Here is a 24,833-nt window from a genome sequence, read left to right on the forward strand (position 1 = left end):
AATGGCAAGGGCCTTCAGAGCCCTCGCGTTTCCACGGCGACCGCTCACGCTGCCAATCCCGCGAAAAACCAGCAGGCAGTTAGCACATGAGTTATCGGCCCCTATAGTGGTAGACTCTGTGGCCTTTGTGTCTCTGCCTTGAAAACATACAGAGAGACAGAGAGAGAGAAAGAGAGGAAGGAGGAAGAAACAGACACATGTGTAGAAAGAGAGAAGATAGAAAGGTCTATTCCCTGCACTGCTAATAAACTATCTCATAAATCTTAGAAATCTTAGGTGAACACACACACACACACACTCACACACAGATGCACACACTGCACATTCTTGCAATTTCATGCTTTACTGTACCTGCTGGCTTTAGCAAAGTAATTACGAGCGAGTGGATTATCCAATAGTAGATCAGATGAGAAGGGAAAGGGGCGACGTGCTTAAAATAGGCACAGGCTTTCAGCAGACGCGCCCTTCAGCTCCGTGGCTAGCCAGGGTTAGCGTGTCAGCGCTAGCGAGGGCACTGATAGTTAAATGGGTGGAACAGCCTTGGCACAGAGGGGATTCTGGGGGTGGGGTGAGGGTGGGGGTGATGGTGTCCGTACACAGTAGTGTTGTCCTCCGCTGCTCTATGGCCTAGAGGGTCATCATCATCTGTAAACAATCTGGACGGAGGCCATCCATCCACAGAGCTCTGGTGCCCCCCCAGCTCCATTCACTATATCAGTTCTCCAAACCATATTTTATAACAATTTCTCTGTGTATTTATATACACTGTCAATCTATGCTTCCTGCTGGCCTGACAGAAATGAGCTTGGATCACATGCAAACTACACAAACCTCTGCAGACAGCAGAGATGTGATATCCTGCTGAGAAAGCACTATCTTCTTTCAGGTGGTGTGGGTCAGGTATTTTAAGATAAAGAGTCAGAGGAAGTAGAGTGAGATGGTGGAGAGGATGTGGCTTACAGAGGTGACAACTGGGGAAGAACAGAATGGCTGTCTCAAACCACCTACTTGCACACTTCAAATGCTTAGTTTAAGTATATAGTGCAGATATTGGGACAGTCCTTAACATCTTAACATCAAATACTTAACATCACCATGACACTCACTCACACAGAGCACCTTACCTTACCTTACTATGCACAGAGAATCACAGGCTCAGTCCCTGCCTCAGTCATTGCAAGCGCCTCTGATTGATTAATCACCACTATGTGGATACTGTTTTTAGAATTGATTTAGATTAAGTGTTAGTTAGTATAATTTGTATTTTAGTATATTTTGTATATTCTTTATCTTCTACTGTCCTTATTGCTTAGTTGTGTTTTTATACTTTAATGACTTTTTCTGCTGTTAAAGAATGTGTATGTGTTGTCTGTATGCTGCTGAGACCTTGAATTTCCCTTGGGGATCAATAAAGTATCTATCTATCTATCTATCTCTCTATCTCTCTATCTATCTATCTATCTATCTATCTATCGAAAAGTGGGCACAATACAAATAAGCGCTCAGTTCACACTAGCAATGTACTGATGGAAGTATGCGGTTTGAGACACAACATATGTGTCCATTTTCTACACCATGCTGTTGCTATATGCTAACTTCAGGCTCTGTGGCTAGCTCAGAGTCATTAGCTGTGCGTTGTTTATTGTTTATCTTGGACCAAATGGACTGTCATGGTTGTTGGCAGGTGATCAACGCCATCGAGCAGGACTACCGGCTGCCACCGCCCATGGACTGCCCTGCCGCCCTGCATCAGCTCATGTTGGACTGCTGGCAGAAGGACCGCAACGCCCGGCCGCGCTTCAACGACATCGTCAACACGCTAGACAAGCTCATCCGCAACCCCACCAGCTTGAAGGCAATGGCCAGCATGCCCCCTGTGTGAGTGGTACACACACACACACACACACACACACACACACACACACACACACACATTGTAGATGTTTTGAGTACTGAACAGATGCATCTGTATATGTGCAGAAGCAAAAAAGAAATGCCCCTCTGTGGTGACTGCAATTAGATAAATGCTGAAAAAACAGATCCATACACACAAACACACATTCACACACACACACACACACACATACCCACATACCCAGACATGTGCTCTCTCTCTCTCTCTCTCTCTCTCACACACACACACACACACGCACACACACACACATTAACACACTCATGCTGCGTGTCTGTCATAAGCCCTGCGTGGTGTAATGTGTGTGTCGGCCGGTGGCCTGTTCCCTCCTGCAGGCCCTCACAGCCCCTGCTGGACAGGTCGGTGCCGGACTTCAACACCTTCAGCTCGGTGGAGGAGTGGCTGGCGGCCATCAAGATGAGCCAGTACCGAGACAACTTCCTCAACTCCGGCTTCACCTCACTCCAGCTGGTGGCACAGATGACTTCAGAGTGAGCGCCCTCTCTCACACACACACACACACACACACACACACACACACACACACATAGGGGAGATGGGGGGGTTCTGGTGTCAGGGGAAATCAGAACCCCCATCTCTCTCTCTCTCTCTCTCTCTCTCTCTCTCTCTGTCCCCACGTCACCTCCCAGAAAATGACCCACTGGACACAGCACTGTTATTTTAGAAGCTCAGGCTTCCTGGGGCTCTCAGCACATAAAACAATGATGTGTCACGTTTGGCTGAATCCCTCTGTGACAGTCTATGTAGCCACTATCTCTCAATTGTTGCGTTTTCTGCATTTCTCAGTAACAGAGCTATCTGACTTGACTCACACGTTTGGAAAAGATTGTGGCAGAGTGAGAGCAGAATATTAATTGAAAAAAAAGGAAAAAAAGGTAAAGATTTGGAAAATTGTTGGGGCATGAAGGAAGGTTCTTTGAAGACAGCTTACATTGTTCTGAGCAGATGGCAGCGGGGTGCTGGAAAGGCTATCTCCAGAAGGCAGCACTCGCCATGATCTGACTACATCTAAACGATGTTTCAACTTTCACTCCTAGATGTGAAAATCTCATTACCTCTCTCTTTCTCTCTCTCTCTCTGTCTTCCTCTCTCTGATTTGAACAATATTTTACTTTCTCACACTGCACCCCTCTTGGTCTCCCTCTCTCACACACTTTTTCTCTCTATCCATCTCTCTGCTCTTCCCTCTCCTGGTCTCTGTTTTTTTTTTCACTTACTCTATCTCTTCCTCTCTATTTATCTCCCAGCTTTCCTTCTTATGGTTCCTCTCTTTTTCACTTTCTCTCGCTATCTCTGTGGTCTCCTACTTCTTGGTCTCTCTCTCTCTCTCTATCTCTGTCTTTCCCACCTTTGATGTAATGCACTCACATGCATGCGTTCCGAACACGGGCATGAACAAAGAATGGTGCCTGATAAGATGTGTGATCCGCTGTTAATTAGTAGCCAGGTTATAATCCTTTGCTCAAACACAGACTCGCACACTCTCTGCGCTTTCATGTGCTAATGCGCCAAAGCGCCTTGCCCCTGCTTCAGTCAGTTGGGGAGTGGGCGGCTAGCCGCCAAGGTCTTCTCCGCCAAGGTCTTCCCGCCGACGTCCTCTTATCTGTTTATAGAGGCTAGCAGTGCGAATTTAATCGTCAGTTTGGAGGGAGAAAAAAACAAAAGTGTTAGTCGTTCTTGAGCTCCTGAGAGTTAATTAAATATGTGTTTGCTCTAGTCTCTTATGGATGCTTTGTGACATCCCTCCTCACACACACACACACACACAAACAAACACACACGCACACACACACACACACACACACACACACACTCACACCAATAAAAATACAGTAAAAATAAAAATTGCCTTCATTTTTGGGGATGTTTGGTGTGTTTGAATATGCCTGTTGATTCTGTTGATTAGCACATGAATACAGGCTCCAGGTGCTGGGGAAGGGGGGGGGGCTTGTTTATCAAAGGGCCCATTTGGCATAAAGAGTTTTTTTTTCCGCTTCTCTGTTGAATCTCTGCCGTGTGTGCACATAAAGTTACAGCTGTTTGTGCATGATGTGATTGTGCTTATGCATTATTTCCATATTAACTGGGTAGCGCATCATACACACACACACACACACACACACACACCACCCTGTGCATACACCTTTATGCATGTGTTAAGCTCAGGCCGTGCATGGTGTTGTTGTGCTCTGCCCTTGCTGCAGGGACCTGCTGAGGATAGGCGTTACGCTGGCCGGCCACCAGAAGAAGATCCTCAGCACCATCCAGTCCATGACGCTGCAGGGCAGCCCGTCACCCACTGCCCTGGCATGACTACAGCAGACACCCGGCGACGCCATCGGGACAGGGTCAGGGTCGAGGACGGGGACAATGGGCATGGGGACCGGGAGCGTCCGCCGGAGTCGCCCGCGCGCGACCCCTGACCTTTCACCTGAGCACGCCAGGGTGGAGACTATCATCTTAATCTGAGGAGCCGAACCGCCACACATCCTGAAGAAAGAGAGAGAGAGAGAGGAGAGGATAGGGGGAGAGAGAGAAAGAGAGAGGAGAGGAGAGGAGCCCTTTCATCTCAATGGGACGATGACCCGCTGGAAACACACACTCCAAACACAAGGGGCGGCTGTGCTTTCAGCTAGCCAGCCAGCCGGCCAGCCTCGCCAGTGGGCCAACCAGCCTCGCATCTGTCCCCAACCCAGCCAGGGACAGACTGAAAACACAAACACCAGGAGCATCAAACACCATAGGGTTGTCCACAGCCAGGAGGGATGTGTGCAGGCTGATCATCGACAGGAGGAGAGAGGAGAGGAGAGGAAGTGCTGATTTTTTGAGCTCCCCTTTAGTCTTTATTTGCTCCTGATACTCTTAATGGGTTGTTTTTTGGGCAGCATCAAAGAAATATGATGCAACAAGGAAAGCTTCATGTTTGTCCATTTGTACAAAAAAAGACAGATACCTCTTCAGTCTTTCCCTTTCACTCTTACACTACCTGTCTAGTCGAAGGATTGTGGGCTTTGCCAAAGGACTCTTCAAAAGTCCACATCCAGATTTTAGTCAATTTTAGGGGGTGGGTGGGATATACAGTATATAAATATGTGTGTATATCTCTGAATAAATATGAATATATCTTCAGAAATAAATCTTCATATTGAAGGTGACATGTAATGAATATATATGTACATACTGTCTCTGCTTGCATTTTTGGGCAAAGACATGTTGACTGGAGTAAAATGGACATTACGATTACTAAAATGGACATTAGAGATGCAAGCCAACGACTGGAGACGAAGCAGAAGTCCTTGTAGACTTGCATCAGTCAGTGTGAAAGAACTCATGGACAAATCTTGGACAGACTGTGGTGGCTCCTAGTCAACATTGTACAAAGCTGATATAGAAGTCTGTAGAATTGTGTAGGGGAGAAAAAAAAGATTATGTTTAATGACCCCTGCCTAGATAGTGACTCTGGCCTTGTTCTGACTCTGATCTGGCTCTGATGTGGCCCTGATGTGGCCCTGATCTGGCCTGGTTTGGAGTTGGTGTATATCTGTCTAGGTGCTTATTGTGGGTGTTCTTCATGCTGTGCTTCGCTGGCTGACACTCGCTTGTACAGAACCGTATTCTTTTTAGTGCTTTCTCTCTTGTTTAATGTCGAAGTGCTTGGAAGTATTGAGAACAGTGGGGAGTGTCAGGCCAATGCTGCCCCAAACGCTCTGGTACGTACGTAACTACACGTTGATGTTGTTGCACTGTTAATATACTGTAATAATGTTCGTCCTACAGGGTCAACACTAAATGTCTGGAAAAAAAATGTTTACAAAAAAAAAATCTTTTGGTGTCAGATGCTGGTTAAACTGGAGAGAAGGGGTTAAAACAGCAAAATGGTCAGTGTTATTCAGCGTCAGGAAGTGCACACCTTGCTTTTTAATGCAGAAAAATTACCTGTCATGGTAGGTTACCCTCAGTTCCAGTGACATTATAGTGAACGCGTTTTGGCTAATGCAGAGGCTCAGATGAGCACAGCCCCGAGCGGAGCCGCAAACACAAACACAAAACACACACACACACATGCACACTAACGTCTGCACGAGAGGAGAGGAGAGGAACATCTGGGCATAGCTCTGCCAGACGCCCAATGCCATCCCAATGAGCGCACTCACTTTAGCAGTTATAAAGAGCTCTCTCTCTCTCTCTCTCTCTCTCTCTCTCTGCTGGCCTGGTCCGGTCCAATCTGGTCGTTCTGGTTGTGTCGCTTGGGACAGGAGTGACTAAGTGCTTTCCCCCACTGTTGCCATGGTGAGCTAGTTTGCCGTGTCAAAGGGAATGAGAGGTCTTAAATTCACTGTGCTCACTTGGGTCCATCATCCAAATACTATATATATCCCTCTGTAATAGATGGTGTCAGGCGCTGAAGTTGTCTAGGAGTTAATGGGACTCAGGGAGAATGTTTGCGATTGTGAGAGAAGTAAAAAGATAGAGGAAGAGAGTGCTAAGGATGTGTTAACAAGCACTATGGGTGGGTGTGGTTTTTTGATATCCTCACACAGCAGCCTACTCATTCCTTTAGCCAACCTACACGTCCTCCACCTTCAATTTCTGTGCCAACAGTTTTTGCTGTTTTCTATTAATATTTTTCCAGTTTTTTTTTTCCACGCTCCTGGGGGTGTAAGATGGAGATGTCCACCTTTGTGCCCCGAGGCGAGAGACTGATGACAGGCCATTAGTAGATTATTGAGTGTTTTCACCCTCACCTGTGGCACTGGAAGAGATCCAGATCATTCATTCAGTGGTGTCGGCGTAGCCAAGCTGTCTCTATATCTCCGCCTGCATTAGCGCAGCTAAAGAATGGCCAGCCCTTCCCTGGTTGAGAGGTGGAGGTGGTGGGGCAGTGGTGGTGGTGGTGGGGGTGGTGGTTGGGGATGGGAGCAAGTGCATGAGGGAGTGGAGTGGTGTGTGGGGGTGGTGGTCTTTGCTACCTGCTGCATCTCCCTCTCACCCCCACCCCTTCACACATGTGACACACCAGCCATGAGTGACGGATGTTCTACCATCCCCCCAGATACACACACACACACACACAGATGGAAGAGCCTGTGTTGTAATGAAGAGCGAGAGGGCTGAGAACTGTCAGCACAGACGCAGAGCGAGGGACAAGGGAGAGAGAGAAGGGAGGGAGGGAGGGAGGAATAGAGAGAACAAAGAAGATGAGAGGAGGGTGTGAATGGAAGAACTGACAGACCCAGTGGGTTTTCCTGGCTGTCTGCTCAACCCCCAGATTTTAATGAGCATCTGACACAATGAGTGAGTGACACGTCTCGGGGAGCACTCTCACACAAGGCCGTCCAGGACCCAAAGGACTGTTCCGGTCGGTTCTGACTGACCCTACAGGGAACGACTTCAAACAAGTTCACACAAAACTAGCAGTCGGGGGTGACCGTCAAACCCCAAGCGAGCTGATTCATGGCGTGCATTTTGTGTGAATGGGTTGTTAGGGCGGGGAAGGAGCAGCTGATATGACAGCTTAATGAAAAACATAAAATGTATAATTTATATTTAAACGTGTAGGTACATATGATTTTTTGGGGTGCGCATGGCGAGATTGTCATTACTGCATCAAACGGGATCCTCCATTTTTCTTCTTCCCTGATAATATCATGGATCTGTCCATTTTCTCCTCTTCTGTTTTCTTCTGCCACTTTTTGCGGTGTAACAGGGAGTTCTTTCAGTAGCCTACTCAGGCCATTTATCTCACTATGGGGTAATGGACCATATTGATTCCGCTCTAATTTTCACCCATCTATGCCTGAAGCACACTGGCCTTTGCAGGATGACATCAGACGGTGAGATCTGAGGGTGGGGGTCCCTCACTTTAGGCCCTGCAGTGTGTCAGATCATTGTCTGTGGAGCAATACAGACATCAAGCTAACATGCTAATCTGAACCTCTAGTGTGTGAGTGTATGTAAGTGTATTTCTTGTGTGTTCCAGACATTGGAATATACTATTTTTAGTCACAGAAAAATCACTGAGAGAGGGAGAGAAAGATTGAGAGAAGTAGAGAAAGAGAGAGAGGAAGTAGACACTTAAAGCATGGCATGGACAAACTCACTGTACAATACCTACCAAATGAAGAACCAGAACACCCCCACCCAGTCTACCCCAACTCAGCCCAACCCCCACTTTGTGTCTTTCTGTATAGTTACACTTGTTTATTGTGATGAGTATGTCAGAGTTTGTATCTGTAACTTTCTGAGAAATATTGTATTAAAAAAAAAACATGCACTCAATAAAATCCCTTGGAAAAACTCGGAGAGCTTTCACCCCTGTCGTGATATATAACTTCTTACAGCGATTACTTTCTCCTTTTCTTCTCCTGTCTCTCTCTCGCTCACCTTCTCTTTCTTCTTGTTGTTGTGGTGGTTGGTGTGGAAGTGGGAGCTATTTGGCGTTTGCTCGAAGGATGTGGATTAATAATGTAGCAGGGTTGTCAGTGGAGTGAATAAAAACGGCCGGTACAGTAATGCCTGCTGCTGCCGCTGGCGCCGGCGCCGCTCTGGGTGGAATAAGCACCTGTCGTCTCACGAGTCATCAGCGGCCGTCGTCAGACAGCGGCGCGGTGAGAGGGAGTCGAGCGGCGCAGAGCGGAGTGGTGCAGTGCAGCTCGGCGCTTCAAAGCCATCAGCTCTAAATAAATTACCTGTCACTTTGAATGCATATGAACTTTTGGAAGGAAATCACTCAAAAGGCAGCGTGCTGAAAATTGACAATATTTAGACAAACCGACGGATATTAAGAAGTCTAACCATCACTCCACTAACTCCAACCCTCTCCCCGCTTCCCAAACACACACACACACACACACACACACAACACATACTGTATACTATACTTTCCCTTCTCCCCCTTTGCTACAGCATTGGGCTCTGGTAAGTGTCTGACTTGGATTAGAGCAGTGGTCCCCAAACTTTTTCTTCCGAGGGCCAGCTCACTATGCCTGGCTCCAAGAGAGGGCCAGAGACTTGGAGTAGTTCTATATCAAATAGCTTAGTGCTGTGAACAACAGCAGTCTACCTTAGTTGAATATTCTATTACATTTAATCATAGGCTATTGCAAAATTAAATAATACTAATAAAAAAAAACGTTTGCATTCCCAAAAGTATTAGCAGGGAGTCCCAAAAGTATATTTTATTAAAAAATGTGTGAACTCTGAATTCTGTGTCTTTGCATACACAGCTCAAATTGTGAATATCCTACAAATAATTTAAAGTTCTCAAACTATGAGAATTTTATGAAGTGCTGAAGTGGTCTGAAATGACCACCATTCTAACTTTCAGTCACCTGATGAGAACTTTGTGAACTCTTTGTATGAACATTTGAATGAGTGAATAAAAAATAGAAATAATTATCCCAGAAAGTCCCAGAAATATGACTTGAATAGAAGTTAGTTAGTTATTAACAATTAATTGATAAACTTTTAAAATACTTTGAGCACTGATGCAGTCAGCATAGGCCTCTTACAGTGTTTGATGGCAAACGCAAAACAGCGCCAAAACAACCACCGGTGGACAAAATGAGTATTACATGTGTACTGTGAAGACTCGCCATAGAGAATGAATGTATAAGTATAAGTATATATACTTTTTTGATCCCGTGAGGGAAATTTGGTCTCTGCATTTATCCCAATCTGTGAATTAGTGAAACACACACAGCACACAGTGTACACACAGTGAGGTGAAGCACACACTAATCCCGGCGCAGTGAGCTGCCTGCATCAACAGCGGCGCTCGGGGAGCAGTAAGGGGTTAGGTGCCTTGCTCAAGGGCACTTCAGCCATGCCTACTGGTCGGGGTTCGAACCGGCAACCCTCCGGTTACAGGTCCGAAGTGCTAACCAGTAGGCCACGGCTGCCCCAAAGTATAAATGGGGGAAATTGCGGAGGTTTTAGTTTGACGATGTTGTACTCCCGTGCGGGCCGGATGCTATATACTACGGACATGTTTTGGGGGGCCGTATCCGGCCCGCGGGCCGTACTTTGGGGACCACTGGATTAGAGTGTCTGCGACTGTTCTGTCCTGGCAGCGTGTGTGTGTGTGTGTCCCTCTCGGAGGAGAGAGCATTAGAGTATAATGACGAGAGGTAATGAGCTGACGTGCAAGCCGTGGCAAGATGGCTGACTTTCACAGCTCTCCCTTTAATGGCTGACTGGACCATAATTGACACACAGGAATACCCGCCTCAATATCAATAGAGCTCGCGACATGACTGGCTAAGAACTGCCAGCAAATGTGCAGCTTTTCTAGAGTTTCTCCAAAAAAGTTACAGCTGCTGCAAGAGTTTTCTTTTATTTCTGCACACCTTTTGTTCTGAAACTGAATATAGAGTCTATGTTGGTACATGACAAACATATTTAAAGCTAACGTTGTTTATCTCTCATCATGCATGTGTCTCTCCCCAGCCTCCCACAGCAACCTGACTCCCAAAAAACATCCAATTGCAGGGCTAGGTTTGCCTCTGTCGCGCCTTGATTTTATTAGCTGGCTGGATTACCTGTTTTATTCCATATGACACACCATTACTCAGGAAAGAGGATCTTAATGGAAAAGACCACAGCAAGGTCACAGTGATAGCTTAATTGCGCCCCCACAAGTGCTGTAATTGTCAATTATCCATTTTTAATAGCTATTTATAGGGGCAATTCTCCCCGTGATTCACTTTCCAAAAGCTTTTGTTTTAATTGATATGTTATCTTAATTGATGTAATTAAAGTAGAGGAAATGTATGCACAAAGCATGAGGAGGAATGCATCACTTGAGAGCGCATCTGTAGGCACAGAGTAAATGAGAGATGGAATATTAAAATTAGAGATGTCAGTGTACTGCATGTATTCATGACATGCCATTAAGAGATCACTGCAATAAATATTCACAACACAATCTCCTGCAGATAAGGATAGTTCCCCAGCATGATATGTGTATTGCAACACTTTATTTTTATCCTCCGCCAACAGTGATGGTTTATTGAAATGTAAGAAAAAGCAAAGACATTTTACAGGTACTACTAGTAGGCTACTCCTACTCAAACTAAGCACTTTAAAATACATGTGCTAAGGTTTGGCAACTAACTTTAATGTGTGATGAGGGATGTGCTGAAATGCTATGTTTGAATCCGCTTAAAATTTTACAACATACTTTGATCAGAATGAAGCTGAAAAAACAACAACTCTAATTTCCCTGTTATAATCTCCTTATAGAACAAACAGCTCAATAATACAAGTGGTATAACAATAGAATATGGACATGCACTGAAATTACTTGTTTGAAAACATGGTAGGCAATTGTCCTTCTATGGTCGTGCAGTAAGAATCTGTGTGAATGCCAAGCAAAGACCTTGTTGATACACCATTAAGGGGACATAAATAGTTATATGGGATGGTCTGAGGAGGGGTTCAGACTTCAGAAGATGAACGAGGATGAACGAGGATCTGCTGCAATAAGTGTATTTGGATTCATTATGTCCAAGTGGCGTGTGTGTGTGTGTGTGTGTGTGTGTGTGTGTGTGTATGTGTGTGTGTGTGTGTGTGTGTGTGCGTGCGCGCTGTTGTATACCCACAACAGTTTTAAAATGCATTGTCTGCTTCATGCTGTGGCATATTTAATCAACACAGCTAAGGAACAGCAATCTCAGAACTCTGTGTGAAAAAAAAAATAATTATGTATAATTTTCTTTCCCTTTAATAAACCCTACATTGCTCATAGGCGACCCTTTCACATGGCCCAGGTTTGTAGTGTTTGTTTGTTTGTTTGTTTGTTTGTGTGTTTTATTATTCCCTCCCACTTGGTGTGTCAAGTGATACTGTGTGACAGTAAATGTATATTTTCCTGTGTCCTTGTAAAGGATTCATCAGCGTGAGAATCTTGTTTTGGTGGCAGCGTAATATCATTTTCACCCTATGATACACTTATGCTTGGTACCAAGTCTATGGAGTGCTTTTTTGAGTCTCTTAATGGAATGAAAGTAGTTTTTGCCTCTCATTCACTCAATTTGAACCTGTGTGACTTGTGTGGAATTTAAATTACCTCACCTATAATGGCGGACAGAGAGGTGACTTCTCTTCAAGACTGTGTGTGTGTGTGTGTGTGTGTGTGGGAGGGAGGGAATAAAACCCTCTAAACTCTACGTTGAATCAGATCTGGGTTCTCTGTGGAGTTCATTAAATTTAATTACGATACATATAATTACCCAAAGCAATCTTTGGCGAGGTAGGAATAATCGTTTCATGGGAGACATGGGCACCTGCAGGGACGTATGGTAATTTAGCGCCAGTGTAAGATGACGGGGTGGCATTTGGTCCCACCATTCTGGCTTCCCCCAGGGGAAAGTGGTGGTGGTGGTGGTGTTGGCTGGCACACAGGAGCCTGTCATTTGTCATTCAGTGGGAAAATGGATTAAAAAACAGCCAAAGAGACCTGCATGACAGATTCTGGCATCCCTCCTGCAGTGCCAGACACAGCCTCCATTTTGGACTAAAAAAGAATGGCAAAGAAGTGCTGTACTTAAATTAAAGTAATGGGTCTTCTTGGCTAGCTCTGAAGATATTGCTGATGTTGGCACACATATGTAATCAATAGATTTCCATGCTGAATGGTATTGATTGTTGCTTAATATGTTTGTTTGGTTCCACAGCATGAGAGAAAAGTCACAGTTTAATTGCCCAGTCATTGTCTAAAAACTATACAGTAGAGTCTGCAAATGTGAATCTAGGTCATCTGAATTTAATCTACTGAACAGTGCCATAGGGACCCTAACATTGGGGAACCAGCATCTCAAGATCTAAACCAATGTGTCAAGATGTAGAACTAAAGATGTGTATACTGTACTTTATACTTGAGTCATACTATGTCCTGTGTTTATCCTCATACTCAGCAGTTATTGTGTGAACAGGTTTGCACTGGGAATGGAATCCTTGATGGAGAGTACAATGTCCAGTAAAAATGAGATATAAAGCAGTGAGAGAGGAAAGTGGAGATCTGTGAGAAAAGAGTTGCCAAGATGGGCATGAGATCGAGGCCTTTCATTGTGTGTGTGTGTTTGGGGGAATCTAATCCTGCACCGAGCCCCGTTTTCAGCTCAGCCCTCGTCAATTCCTCTCCCGGAAATCAATGAAATATTTTCCCACAGAAATGATGTGGAAAATGTGAAAAGATCTTGCAGTCAAGGTCCTTCTCCGCCGTCCTAATTAGTCCACAAAAGGGTCCTTTGTTTCTTTTTTCTCCCTTTTTGACGTTTCTTTTTTTCAAGGAGAAGAAGAAGAAGAATCCATGCCAAGGTCAGTTGAATCCCACCCTCTTCCCCACCCACCACCACCACCCGTTCCACCCCCCCCCCCCCTTCAGAAGTTTTAAACCCGCTTTTGAACCCCCTTTAAAGGAGCATGGCAATTGACTCCGTGACATCATCACCACCCTGACACTTTAGTGCTTGCAGCCCCGAGCTTGATGGAGTGTGTGTGTGTGTGTGTATGTGTGTGTGTGTGTGTGTGTGTGAGTGTGTGTTTGTGTATGTGTGCGTGTGTGTATGTGTGTGGAAAGTGTGGAAAGTGGGGGCCACAGTCTGTGGTAGTCATTGCCTGACTTCAGACATGACTGCATCATCTTGCCTCTTCAGAACTCTTCAGAAGCGTCTCGGGTGTGGCTTTGCTCTACCCCAGCCCGAGTCCACTTTGAGAGTCAAATCTCCCGCTCTGCTGCAGGCCACCATGGCTCATCTCCAACACTTCCCTGCTCCATCAAAGCCAGCCAGACACAATCTACAGGCAACACAGCCACAAGTCCCTTTGTTTTCCAATTTAATTGTACAAACTGTCCATTTCAGTTAGCGATTGTGTGCCACAATACACTTTTATAATCTTCTGTATAACACCTGATAGATATATCTATCACCCTTATTAGGTCAAGTAATAAGCTAAAATTAAGTAGTTGTTCTTAATATCCACTGATAGCTCCTTCTATTGCACAGTGAATCTATTTAACAACTGTTGTCGGAGCCAAATCATGGCTTCTCACCTGTGAAGCCCACTGCTGGGAGGACAGGTACTTTCTCCGTTATTGCACTGGCCATCCACTCTGCCTGAGGCGAAACAGTCTGTCCCAAAAGAGCTAAGGGAGAAATGTGTTCTGCCCAAACCACACTAATGGAGTAATAAAACACACCCATCATCATGCAGTAGCCGTCTCCTGCCAGGCAAGGCCGGACTAATCATCCAGAACATGTTGAAGAGCTAATTTGTTCCTCCTGGAGAAGCCAAAACCACCAGCGTTTCCAGGAGTCAGTTGGCACCTGTCAATCAACAACGTGTGAGCCATGCTGAGCAGTGGACTCCACAGGTGGTGCGGCGCTGATTAGGGCGTGGGTTCAGGCAATACAGACATTTCTGCCTGTGCGTGGGTGACAACTTTATTGGCTCCCCGGAGGTGCAGTGGGAGTGAATGGGGCGGCCTCCTCCTCCTCCTGACAGCCAGCCGGACGGTCCAGAAGCCGTCACGAGAGAATGAGCCGCAGAAGACAGGCTGAGGGTCTCCCCTGGGACCGACGACAAGGCTCACTCTTTAGGAGGGGAAAGGAAACAACCACAGAGTGGCAATCCACACTCAGACCCACATAGACAGTTTTTTAACACTCACTTTAACACTCACTTTTAACACTTTAATACACAGTACACACATACAGTACTGACACACTTGCACACTAACACATACTTACACACAAACACATTGACACATACATAGAAACATACACCCACACACACACACACACACAGAGGAAGTGTCCTTGTTTTGTTGATGGACAGGTATCCACAAATTTTGTTTTGGTGGCGTGGTTCCCTTCACATGCTGTCTGTGGCTGGCGTCCCTGCTTTAGGCAGGTGAGTGTGACGGATGACAGAAATAGAGAGTGGCAGGGTCAGTCTGGTCTGGCCTCACCTCTCCCCACCTGCTTTGGGATTCAGCTCACCCATCGCATCCCCTGCCCGATCCCCGGCCTGATTATTTATACGCAAGCAGATGCAGTCCCCTCCACACCGGCTAGCACTCCACAGCTTTCTCTACAATTAGCTGTGTAGCTCATGAGAGATTCTCTCTCTCTCCCCCTCTTTCTCTTTCTCTCTCCCTCTCTCTCTCTCTTTCTCTCCCACTCACTTATTATTTAGCATTCTTCGGAACTCTGCACCCCTTTTGAGGGCGATGACTGCGGCCGGTGCTCTGTCAGAAGAAGTTTAAACAGCAGCCCCCAGATGAGATGCAGACTGCAGCCCACATCCCTGATCCTGAGAGCGTTTGAGCGTTTGGGAGAGTGGTCCCACTGGTCCCCTGCATAGAGAAGAGAGCTAATGGTTTATGAATGCCCCACCCCACCCCACACACACACACACACACACACACACACACCACTCTCGAATCCCCTTGCCTGCCCCTCCTGCCATATCTGAATGCCAGCGTTCGCACAGGGACTTTATTAGGCCGATGAAAGGCATGCTATGTGATGATTGAATTTCAGCAGAAAAATCAAGCAACCTCCTTTGATGCACACACACACACACACACACACACACACACTTTCCCCAGCAACTCGCGCTCAACTCCTGCACCGTTCCCCGCCACCAACTCTGGCGGCGTTTGAAGACCTGTCTGAATTATTTAGCTGGCCCAGGGCTCCAGGGCCCCACTCCCCACCGGCTCTCTCTGCATGTGATGTTTAAGAAATTAGGGTGCGAAGCCTCGGCCTTCCTCCTCTCCCCTCGCACCTGCGGTACGGCTCCCTCCCTCCGGCCTCCGAGGTCTTCGTCAGTGATTTAGAGAAAGAGCCGTGGCCCTGTCATCCTCCACTAGTCATTATGTCCTGGCCTATTACTGTGGCATGAACACGCTCATTACTGTTGCATGACAACTCACATTTCATCGCTGGCTTTAAAATGCACTTTGTAGGTGGTGTGTGTGTGCATCTTGAGTTGCTCGTAGTCAGTGTTGGGATCTGTACCCCCAGAGCTAGTCGAAATGCTGAATATTCTTTTTTCCTTCATTCCCCCTCCTGGAATATTTATTAATTTGCTTTTAAAACGTAACGCGTATAGAAAATAGCTGAAACAAAGGAAAACGGAAAGGCATGCTGTCAATGAGGTCATGCTGCTGAAGCCAAGTTCAAACTCACTGTAATATGCGTCACTGCAGAGATGAGCAATGCCTCAACGATCCTGCACCTGTGTCCCTGTAAACTAACTGACCTTGCGGTGTTCACACACACACACAAACACACACACACACACAAACACACACACACACACACACACACACACACACACACACACACACACACACACATCTGGACGTATGGCGGCTCTGACAGCCTGTGAGAAAAATTACACTCCACCACCAGCCCTAAGCCCACCAATATAAGAGATCATAACTAGGGGATTTACAGTTATCCCAACCTCACAGACCTTTGCACTGACCCGGCTGAAAGGCCCAGCCTGGCCAACGTGTGTAACTGAGCTGTATGTTTGTTTGTGTGCGTGCGTGCGTGCGTGTGTGCGCGTGTGTGTGTGTGCATGTGTGTGTTTATTGAAGGGAATGGAGTTTGTAAATGTTTATTGAAGCTTTGGGGTACCACTCAACCCTGACCAAGAGTCTGAAGACGTCTGCCCTTTGCTAAGACCTGAGGCCTCTTGATCAGCACCAGAATCCCTGGCCTCGATCAGCTCACCACAGCGTGCCTCCACTCCAGTAACAGAGCAAGAACACCTCCAGTCTTTTAAGATGTTTTATGTGTTTAGACTCTCTGACAGCATAACAGTCCTCTGTATGTTACAGTAATAAAGCTTTCAATGGAAGCTAACCTGGATGGGCACATTGAATTTGTATTCTTTGCCTTTACACGTTACCCCAGCAGTGCCAACGGTCTCACCTCTCACTCAGTAGATAATTTAAAGCCTGGGTTAGTTTGTAAAGAGTGTATGCAGAGCTCCGTAACACTGCAGCTAATAGGGTCTTATACACCCTGCTAACCTTTCACAGCATCTCTTTTAATTGATGAGAGAAAAAAAGTGATGTGTGCTTTCACTTGGCTGCATTTCATTTAGTGGTATGCCGTGTTTAATATGAACACACACTCAGAATTCATGTCGTGTTTCCAGTGCGAGGAAAAGGCTGACAGTAAAGGTAATTATTGTATCCCCTTATTATTATTCCAGTCTGATATCACCTGCGCAGCACAGATTGGAGTGAAATATTCTTTTGAAAAGGAGCTGCTGGACTTTCCGTGCCTGATAATTACGTTTTGCGGCCGAGCTGGTGTCGAAGCAGGACATCAAAAACATTGTTCCAGACAACACACTGGCTGCTTGCTAGTCTAGATAAGAGGCAATCTGGGCTCCTTGGGTGATGCGTTTGAGTCCTAATTGCTGTAGTGTGCTCAGGGGGGTGCTGCCACGCACTTTTGATAATCAGGATGGCACATTGTCAGAAGTTAGGAGAATAGGGGAGAGCGTCTGACTCCTGCCAGAATCTCTGCTCCACACAGACTCTGAGTGATGGTGCACAACCACATTTTACTCGGTTTAATGAGGAATATCTGCAAACAAATGTCAGTGTAAGGTTCATGTGTTCAAGTTTATACAAAGTCACAGACTGCAGAGGTTACTGCATCCGAAGAAATCATTTATAAGTGCACTGCATACACATTCAGCTACAGATACAGTGGATGTGAATGAACAGTCATGCCAAAAGCCAGCATTCTGCAAGAGCATTATATTGAATACAATAGTGCAATGTTATAGGATCACCGCACATTCTTGTTTTTTAATAGCATGAGTTCATGGAGCATGTTTTTCCTAATTTCCATTGTTCTGTCTTAGAAACTCAACCCCATTATCATATTCAATTTATTTTCGTGTTGTTTGATTGCAGTTTTTTAATTGCCTTTATCAGTTTACCTGAGACTTATTATGCCTTTGTCTTTACATAAACGTTTAACTGATTCACAATGAAGGCTTTTGTTTAATGAATTGTGCATTTGAAATGAAAATAACATGGGCTTTCTAAAAACCTCTACATGACTGAGCACACATTGAGTATCGTCTGTCTGCGGTCTTCAATGATGCTGAAAAAAAGAAGTAAAAACAGTCTCTAATTCCTCTCCTCTAAAAGCAGAACAAGTGCTTAAGCCGAGGAGGAACCAATCATTTCTCAAGAACAGAGCTACAGGTGGCTAAATTGCTAAATTCATCATCAGCATTGCTGGCTTTTGTTTACGCGGACCATTAATTTTCATGGCTACGTGGAACAGAATACCAGCACTGATGACCGTCTGATTGCTGCCTGAAAGACACTGTTGGTGTTCAGGAACAAAGCCATTAATCACTTCAAACAGCTGTGGGCTAATGCATGGCGAAGGATCTTGGGGTCCCTATCATCGTGTGGTGGTAATGTGTTTTCATTTGTCTTAGTGCAGGTGCTTCACCACATTGGTCCACTCAGCTATTGAAATATAAATGCAGCTATGCAAACATTCGCCGCTCGCTCCTTCATTCATTTATTTGTTGTAAATATTTCTCTATATGTACATTCATATTTGTATTTATTAGCAAAAGCTTTCATGGAATGAGATTGAATGAGTCCAGTATAAATATGACAGCACTATGTAGCCTACTCCTGAGTGTGACAGATTGGCACAAGTGCAATAGCCCTGGCTCCACACTCATGACATCAGGGTCTTATACACAGAAGTCTACAGTAATACTAAAATAAACATAATTCAGACAGGATTCAGACACACCAGCTTATAGCTAACTTGAGTGGCACTGAATTTCCATGGCAGGATTGTGTTTTTGTCTCTGTGCATGCATGGTTTTGATGGCAATACCCTCTTGGCTTATGCCATACACATTTTAATACGTTACCAATTAAATAACAATTGGCCATTAAGAAACACAAAGGGTGTAATTTGAATATAAATTATTTTGCCAATGTATTTTTACTGCATTAATATGCAAATCGATTCATAATAGGCCGCAATCACTTCACATGTAACAGTGTAATTTTTGTGACTAAGATGTTATTATTACCATGACAGGCTACAGTAATGTTTACTGGATTATATGATAATATGGATTAGGTACATCAATGTTAAAACTGCTCTGTACAAGCATTCAAGCCACCTCTGCACTTAATGAAAGACAGAGTGATGAGAAAATCTTAATATTTCAGTTATTTGTTGATTCTTGTCCACTTTCCTGTCTCTATTCCCAAAGTTTTGTTTTATCATATTAATTCCTAGCTTTGCGTAGTATCATGTGATTGTAAGAAATTTGCTTAAACTAAATGTCCTGTCAAGATATGTCATGGTGATGTAAAGTGGAATGAAATAAGAAACTGTTTCAGGTAAAAGAACAAATGTCAGGTGCTTTGTCATCTCACCTCCACTATAAGTTAAGCACCTTATCAGATCCTTTAAATGTTGCAATACAGGAGGACGTTTTAAATTCTTTTTTTGTTTTATTTCAGAACGATCCTTACTGCTTCACTTTTAGCACAGACCTCAGTAGCCAATGGACAGAAATATGACCTTAGCAAGTTTTATAGCTAATAAATGATCCTCCTCATCCTGATCTTTTATTTTCTCTTTTGAGAAGGGATGCATTCTGTCTGCGTGTGTCAAGGCCATTTGGATACGCTTCTGTCTTTGCCTCTCCGAGTCCAGGGATTATCAGCATTATGCCGATGTATGTAAAGAGGAGCCAGCCTGTGCCACTGCATATTGACAACACATTAACATTTAAAAGAGTTGACTGCTGGGTCCCCCACCCCCCACCCCACCCCATAAAGCAACACAATACACTGCAGGACACCTGAGCATTGTATTTGTGTACAGACAGTGCTTATTCACCGGTTACCGTGGACTGAAAATTGCATTGTCTTTTTTAACATGCATGCCTGTCAGGGTTTACGGATCGGCTGTCGTCCCTTTTGGAAGTGAGCTCCAGACTTGTTCGATGGAGCGGAGCGGAGAGAGATCTTTAATTACCGTAATAGGCATATGACAGAGTGACAAGGGGATGTAAAAAACAGCGGGATGCTACGGCAACTGTCAGAACAGACCACCCGGTTGTTTCAGACCGCCTGCACGTCTCTCCGATGCATCAATCAATGTGTGTGACTGCGACAGCTGAACAGGACATGGGGTGCAGTGAGGTTAAAATAGACATGCATGGACGTAGAGGGTGGAGGGTAGGAAGTGGATCTCTCAACCCAATTGAACACCTCTAGGATGAACTAACAGAGATTGCAAGTCAGGCCTTCTTTTCCAACATTAGTGCCTGGCCTCTTCTAGGTGAATGGGCAAAGAATCCCACGGACTCATTCACTCCAAAATGTTGTGCAAAGCCTCCCCAGAAGTGTGGAACTGTTATAGCTATCCAAAGCGTATAGATTTAGATTTAGAATGGGATGTCATAAAAGTTGCTGTAAGTGTAATACTTTTGTTCATATAGGCTAATGTAGTTTAGCGTAACATGGCTGCTTCACTACAGACACGACATATCAAAATGGAGGTAGTCACGACATATCAAAATGGAGGTAGTCAGGAAATTATGGTTTTCAGGAACGTGTCCTCACACTCATTTTATATCAAATTCCAGTCTGCTTTTTTTTTTTTTTTGCCCCCTCCTTCGTAATGGCTGGTGGAAAGCCTCACTGCACACGCTGCTTTAAATATGACAGCCTTATTTTGAGGACAGTAGCAAGACATTCTTGCAACAAGCGTGGAGGAGAGTCGAGTGGAACAGAGGACTAAAATCGCAGGCTAGCTGGGGAGAGAAAGAGAGGGAGGAAAAGGGAAAAAAATCTCCCGCATCTGGATGCATCTGATAAGGCCATGTCTCAGCGCATTCAGCTGATGCGCCAGGGAAGATGGATGAGGTGTGCAAATATGGTAATACTCATCCTGTTCCTGTAATGGAAACCAAAATGATAACGGGCCGCAGCAAAGCCGGGCTGAGGCTGCAGGAAGGTGAGCACGCCCCTGGAGGACTGTTGTGTTCGCGCCGCTATCTGGCGCCAGCAGCCACTGCCGAGGCCCATGGGTTGCCATCTGCGCTCTCAGTCCTAACTCCCCATCCAGTCACGCCGTTACACACAACAAATGGACAAGTGTAAACAGCTAACCGTGCGTGTTGAGCTAATTCTGTGGTATGTGCCCAGAGTCCAAACCAATCTGTATATATATATATGAATCTATATCGGTATCCCCACAGAGCCATATATGCATCAGCAGAAAACCATTGAGGGATCTGGTCCTGGTCATATGGGTAGCTGTTAGTATTTGCTATGGATGTGAAACAATCAAAACCAATCCTACACTATGTGCTAACGTCAAGCGAGTGTCTGACAATCGAGGAGCATTGAACTTTCTCAATCCTTTAAACTTACGTTGTGTCATGTCTCGTTCAGTATACCATTTTACAAGTGACAAAAGGAAATTGAAATAAGACGTCTGAGAGTTCTGCTCAAAACAGCACATTGCACATGTGTCACATTGTGTTATCGTGCGTTCCCGATGTCCACTGCGACAACCCGTAACTTGTGAATTCCTCGTAAGAAGCGTTCCGATTTGCGTTTACCTTCATCCTAACACATGAGTCAGAGAGCATGGTATTCACCTCGAGTAACGTGCATTGTCCAGTGTTTTTAGCAACACAGCAACATTGCTAGCCACTTTTACCAACACCAACTGATAAACAACACATTCCATGATGGTCCACAAACAACAAGACAACATAACACATACCTTTGAGGCATTGGAATGTGTATGAGTTATTGAAATGGACGTTCACATTTGCTAAGCAGTAAAAAGAAGAGCAAAATAGCACAGCTAACACAAACACAGGGCGCAGCCATCTTTATTTTCAAGTCGTAAGAACTCTCTGCCGAATTTGGGGGTTCTTTTTTGTACGAGATCACTTCTCGTCAGACAACTTGAAATGGGTGTGTCGTTGCGTAATTTTGCGTAACTTCCGGGTTTTGGGACCACTTACTACTGGTAAGATGACAACTGGAACACACGATTAGGACATCCAAACAGAGTGCCTAATGCTGCTTTCGAGATGTCTTGTAAATCATCGTACACTCACCCGTACAACATGTACCAATGAGTGGCTTTAGGAACGCCTTTCTCTCGAGCCACGAGGGGCATTAGCAGGAGGCTAGTCATTGTTATTGTTTTGTGCTACATGTAGCCTCTAGCTAAACGGCTGGAAAACAAATTGTTACATTGTATTGCAGGCACAGCAAGACCGTGCAATGCATGAATTGGTGACCGGATTGAAGCAGCAATGTAATCTAGTGTGTAAGAGCATTACATCAACTTTAACATGACCAACACAGTACATGCAAAAAAAATACATGTCGTCTCATCTCAACTATGGGCGCAGCCATGTTTGTTGTAAGGTCGTACGTCCACCTTGGGGTACCCTCAAGTACTCCGAGGTAAAGTGGGCGTGCCTGCCCAAAATGCCGCAAGAAAGCTGGGTAATTTACACTTTCCAACTCGGGCGGCGGATTTACGAGACATTTACGAGACATCTCAAAAGCACGGTAAGTCCCAACCTTCTACTGCAGTGTTTCTCAAACTTTTTCAGACCAAGGACCACTTAACCAATAAAAAATAACCTCACGGATCACCCAATTTAAAAAAAACAACAGTAGACCTACTTCAACAGTTTATTACACAATAGGCCTACTCACTGAACAACCTTGCTTAGGGGAGAGTGGGGTGAGTTGTGCCAGTTTTTACTTAAAGTGACTTTAAAGGGAGGCCATGATACTAATGCTTCCAACTACAATATGAACATATATTTCAGGATGTGGTGCATCTCTGGGAACAATCACTTCCAATCTGAAATATAGTATTTAAGAGATATAGCTTTCTGAAAAAAAGTGGTCTTGTGGCACAACTTGCCCCCGGTGCGGGGTAAGTTGTGCCTTTGAAGAGAATGCATTGGGGTTAATTGTGCCATCGATTATTGAAGTAAAACAGTATATTTTGATCTCAGACACTGTAATGCTTTATAAAAGCTAGACAAATTCAATACAAAATTACTAATTTAAGGTTTATTTACAACATATTTATTTATTTATTTACAACATTTTAGGTTATTTTACAACATCAAAGGCCAATTTTCTACAAGCCTATTGCACCACACGAGCACATCAAAGGTCATTTTCCATTGTCACACCAGTTTCATTCATGTTGTAGATCTTGTGTGGAGGGAAGTCATACCTGAAATGAGATTAAAGTTTTGTTGATCAGAGAAGTTTACAGCAGATTTAGGTGGTTGGATGTGGTTGTGTAGATGTCAACTCTGCCACTGCTACTACCTAGAGATGATGTTCCCCCTCTCCTTCCCAGGCTTCCTGGTCAGTGTGTGTGTGTGTGTGAAGTTCACAGCATTTCATGGACTTAGACCGTGAAACATTACTGCTAGTGCCTTTATATGTTCTGCCAGCTCCTTCTCCATACAGTATGCCCTGCCTGTCTTCCTCTTATAACTCTGTGGCATGATGGTATATTTCTATTTTTGGTCTAAAATAAAGAATGTCACATAGTTTTAGTAATAAAATGTAAGAGTAAAATGCACAATTACAATAAAATAATATGTTTAAAACATATGATAAGTGATACACAAACATATTATAAGTGGGGGTGAGTTGTGCCACTGGCACAACTTAACCCAGGGCCTTTGGCACAAATCACCCCAACCCCACCATTTTGGAAAAAATGCATCATCCATCAGATTTGAGCTAACATCATGCTACCTGTATAGACTCATAATGTAGCTTACCAAAGCACTAAAACATGTGTGAAATGTTTCAAACTTGTCTATAACTGTTTTGACACAACAATCAAAAAAACATGATCATAGAAATTTTACTTTGAAAGGCAAAAAACAGTTCTTTTAACTTAAATGTGCTTACCCCTCATGCAATGAGGTTCTCTGCAGGATGATTGAAATGGCTGAGTCTTCAAAAATGTGTGGTCACATGACCAATTTCTTCTATAGTTTCCTAGAAATAGGGGGTGGCACAACTTCCTCACTGGCACCAATCACCCCACTCTCCCCTATTGTCTTTGCACCTTGCTTATTTTGTTAGAGGATTCATTTGACTTAAAGGAGATTTCCAAAAATAATTCAGTGGAAATGCATGGATTCAGATGCTTCCAGGAGCGGCAACTGGAATCCATGCATTTCCACAGAATTATTTTTGGAGTCTGATCCCTTATCATACCTGTTCATTCGTACTCGTCGCTCGACTTATCGTAAGATGGCGTCGAACGGTAAAATTCCTTAAGGTACTGTCTGTATAAATCGTCTTGTAAATAAACTACCAGTGCTTTTTCAAAGTTCTCAATGTCTCGATTTAAATGGCAAGGCCCTCGGAAGTCTACCAATGAAGTATGAAGCTACTTTAAGCCTTGTAAATGGTGTAAAACAGTGATTTATTTGCATGGCTAGGCCGATGCCGAGGCACCGCAACGAAAAACTGTTGGTAGCATTGGCTAACTAGCGCCAGATTTCTGAGTGCAGGGGATAAACTTTAAACTGGCATATTACATAGGCAGTGTTGCAGAACTGTTTGGATTTGCATACAAGTTGGTTCAATATTGCAAACAACTCATCTATATTATATTTTACCACGTCTGCTCGCAGACCACTGTTCTCAAACCACAAAGACTCAGAGGTGGTTCCAGGTCCTACCAAATTAGAGATAAATAACAGCACCAATATGCTTCTGGTCAAAACAATGCACAAAATAGACATCACTTGCACAGGGAAATATTATTGGCTAAATCATGTTCTT

General features: G+C 44.5%; 1 protein-coding gene across 1 annotated transcript in view; it reads left to right on the top strand.

Annotated features, from left to right (window-relative positions):
- LOC125292800 (ephrin type-B receptor 1-B) overlaps nucleotides 1–6,810 on the top strand; it is a 123,325-nt gene extending 116,515 nt beyond the window's left edge. The window contains exons 12-14 of the mRNA XM_048240243.1: nucleotides 1,685–1,878; nucleotides 2,248–2,403; nucleotides 4,138–6,810. Coding sequence (XP_048096200.1) covers nucleotides 1,685–1,878; nucleotides 2,248–2,403; nucleotides 4,138–4,246 — 459 coding nt within the window. The 3' untranslated portion in view covers nucleotides 4,247–6,810. The remainder of the gene's footprint in view (nucleotides 1–1,684; nucleotides 1,879–2,247; nucleotides 2,404–4,137) is intronic.
- Nucleotides 6,811–24,833: the final 18,023 nt, after the last annotated feature.

Source organism: Alosa alosa, chromosome 1 (genome assembly GCF_017589495.1).
Source record: "Alosa alosa isolate M-15738 ecotype Scorff River chromosome 1, AALO_Geno_1.1, whole genome shotgun sequence".
NCBI lineage: Eukaryota > Metazoa > Chordata > Actinopteri > Clupeiformes > Clupeidae > Alosa > Alosa alosa.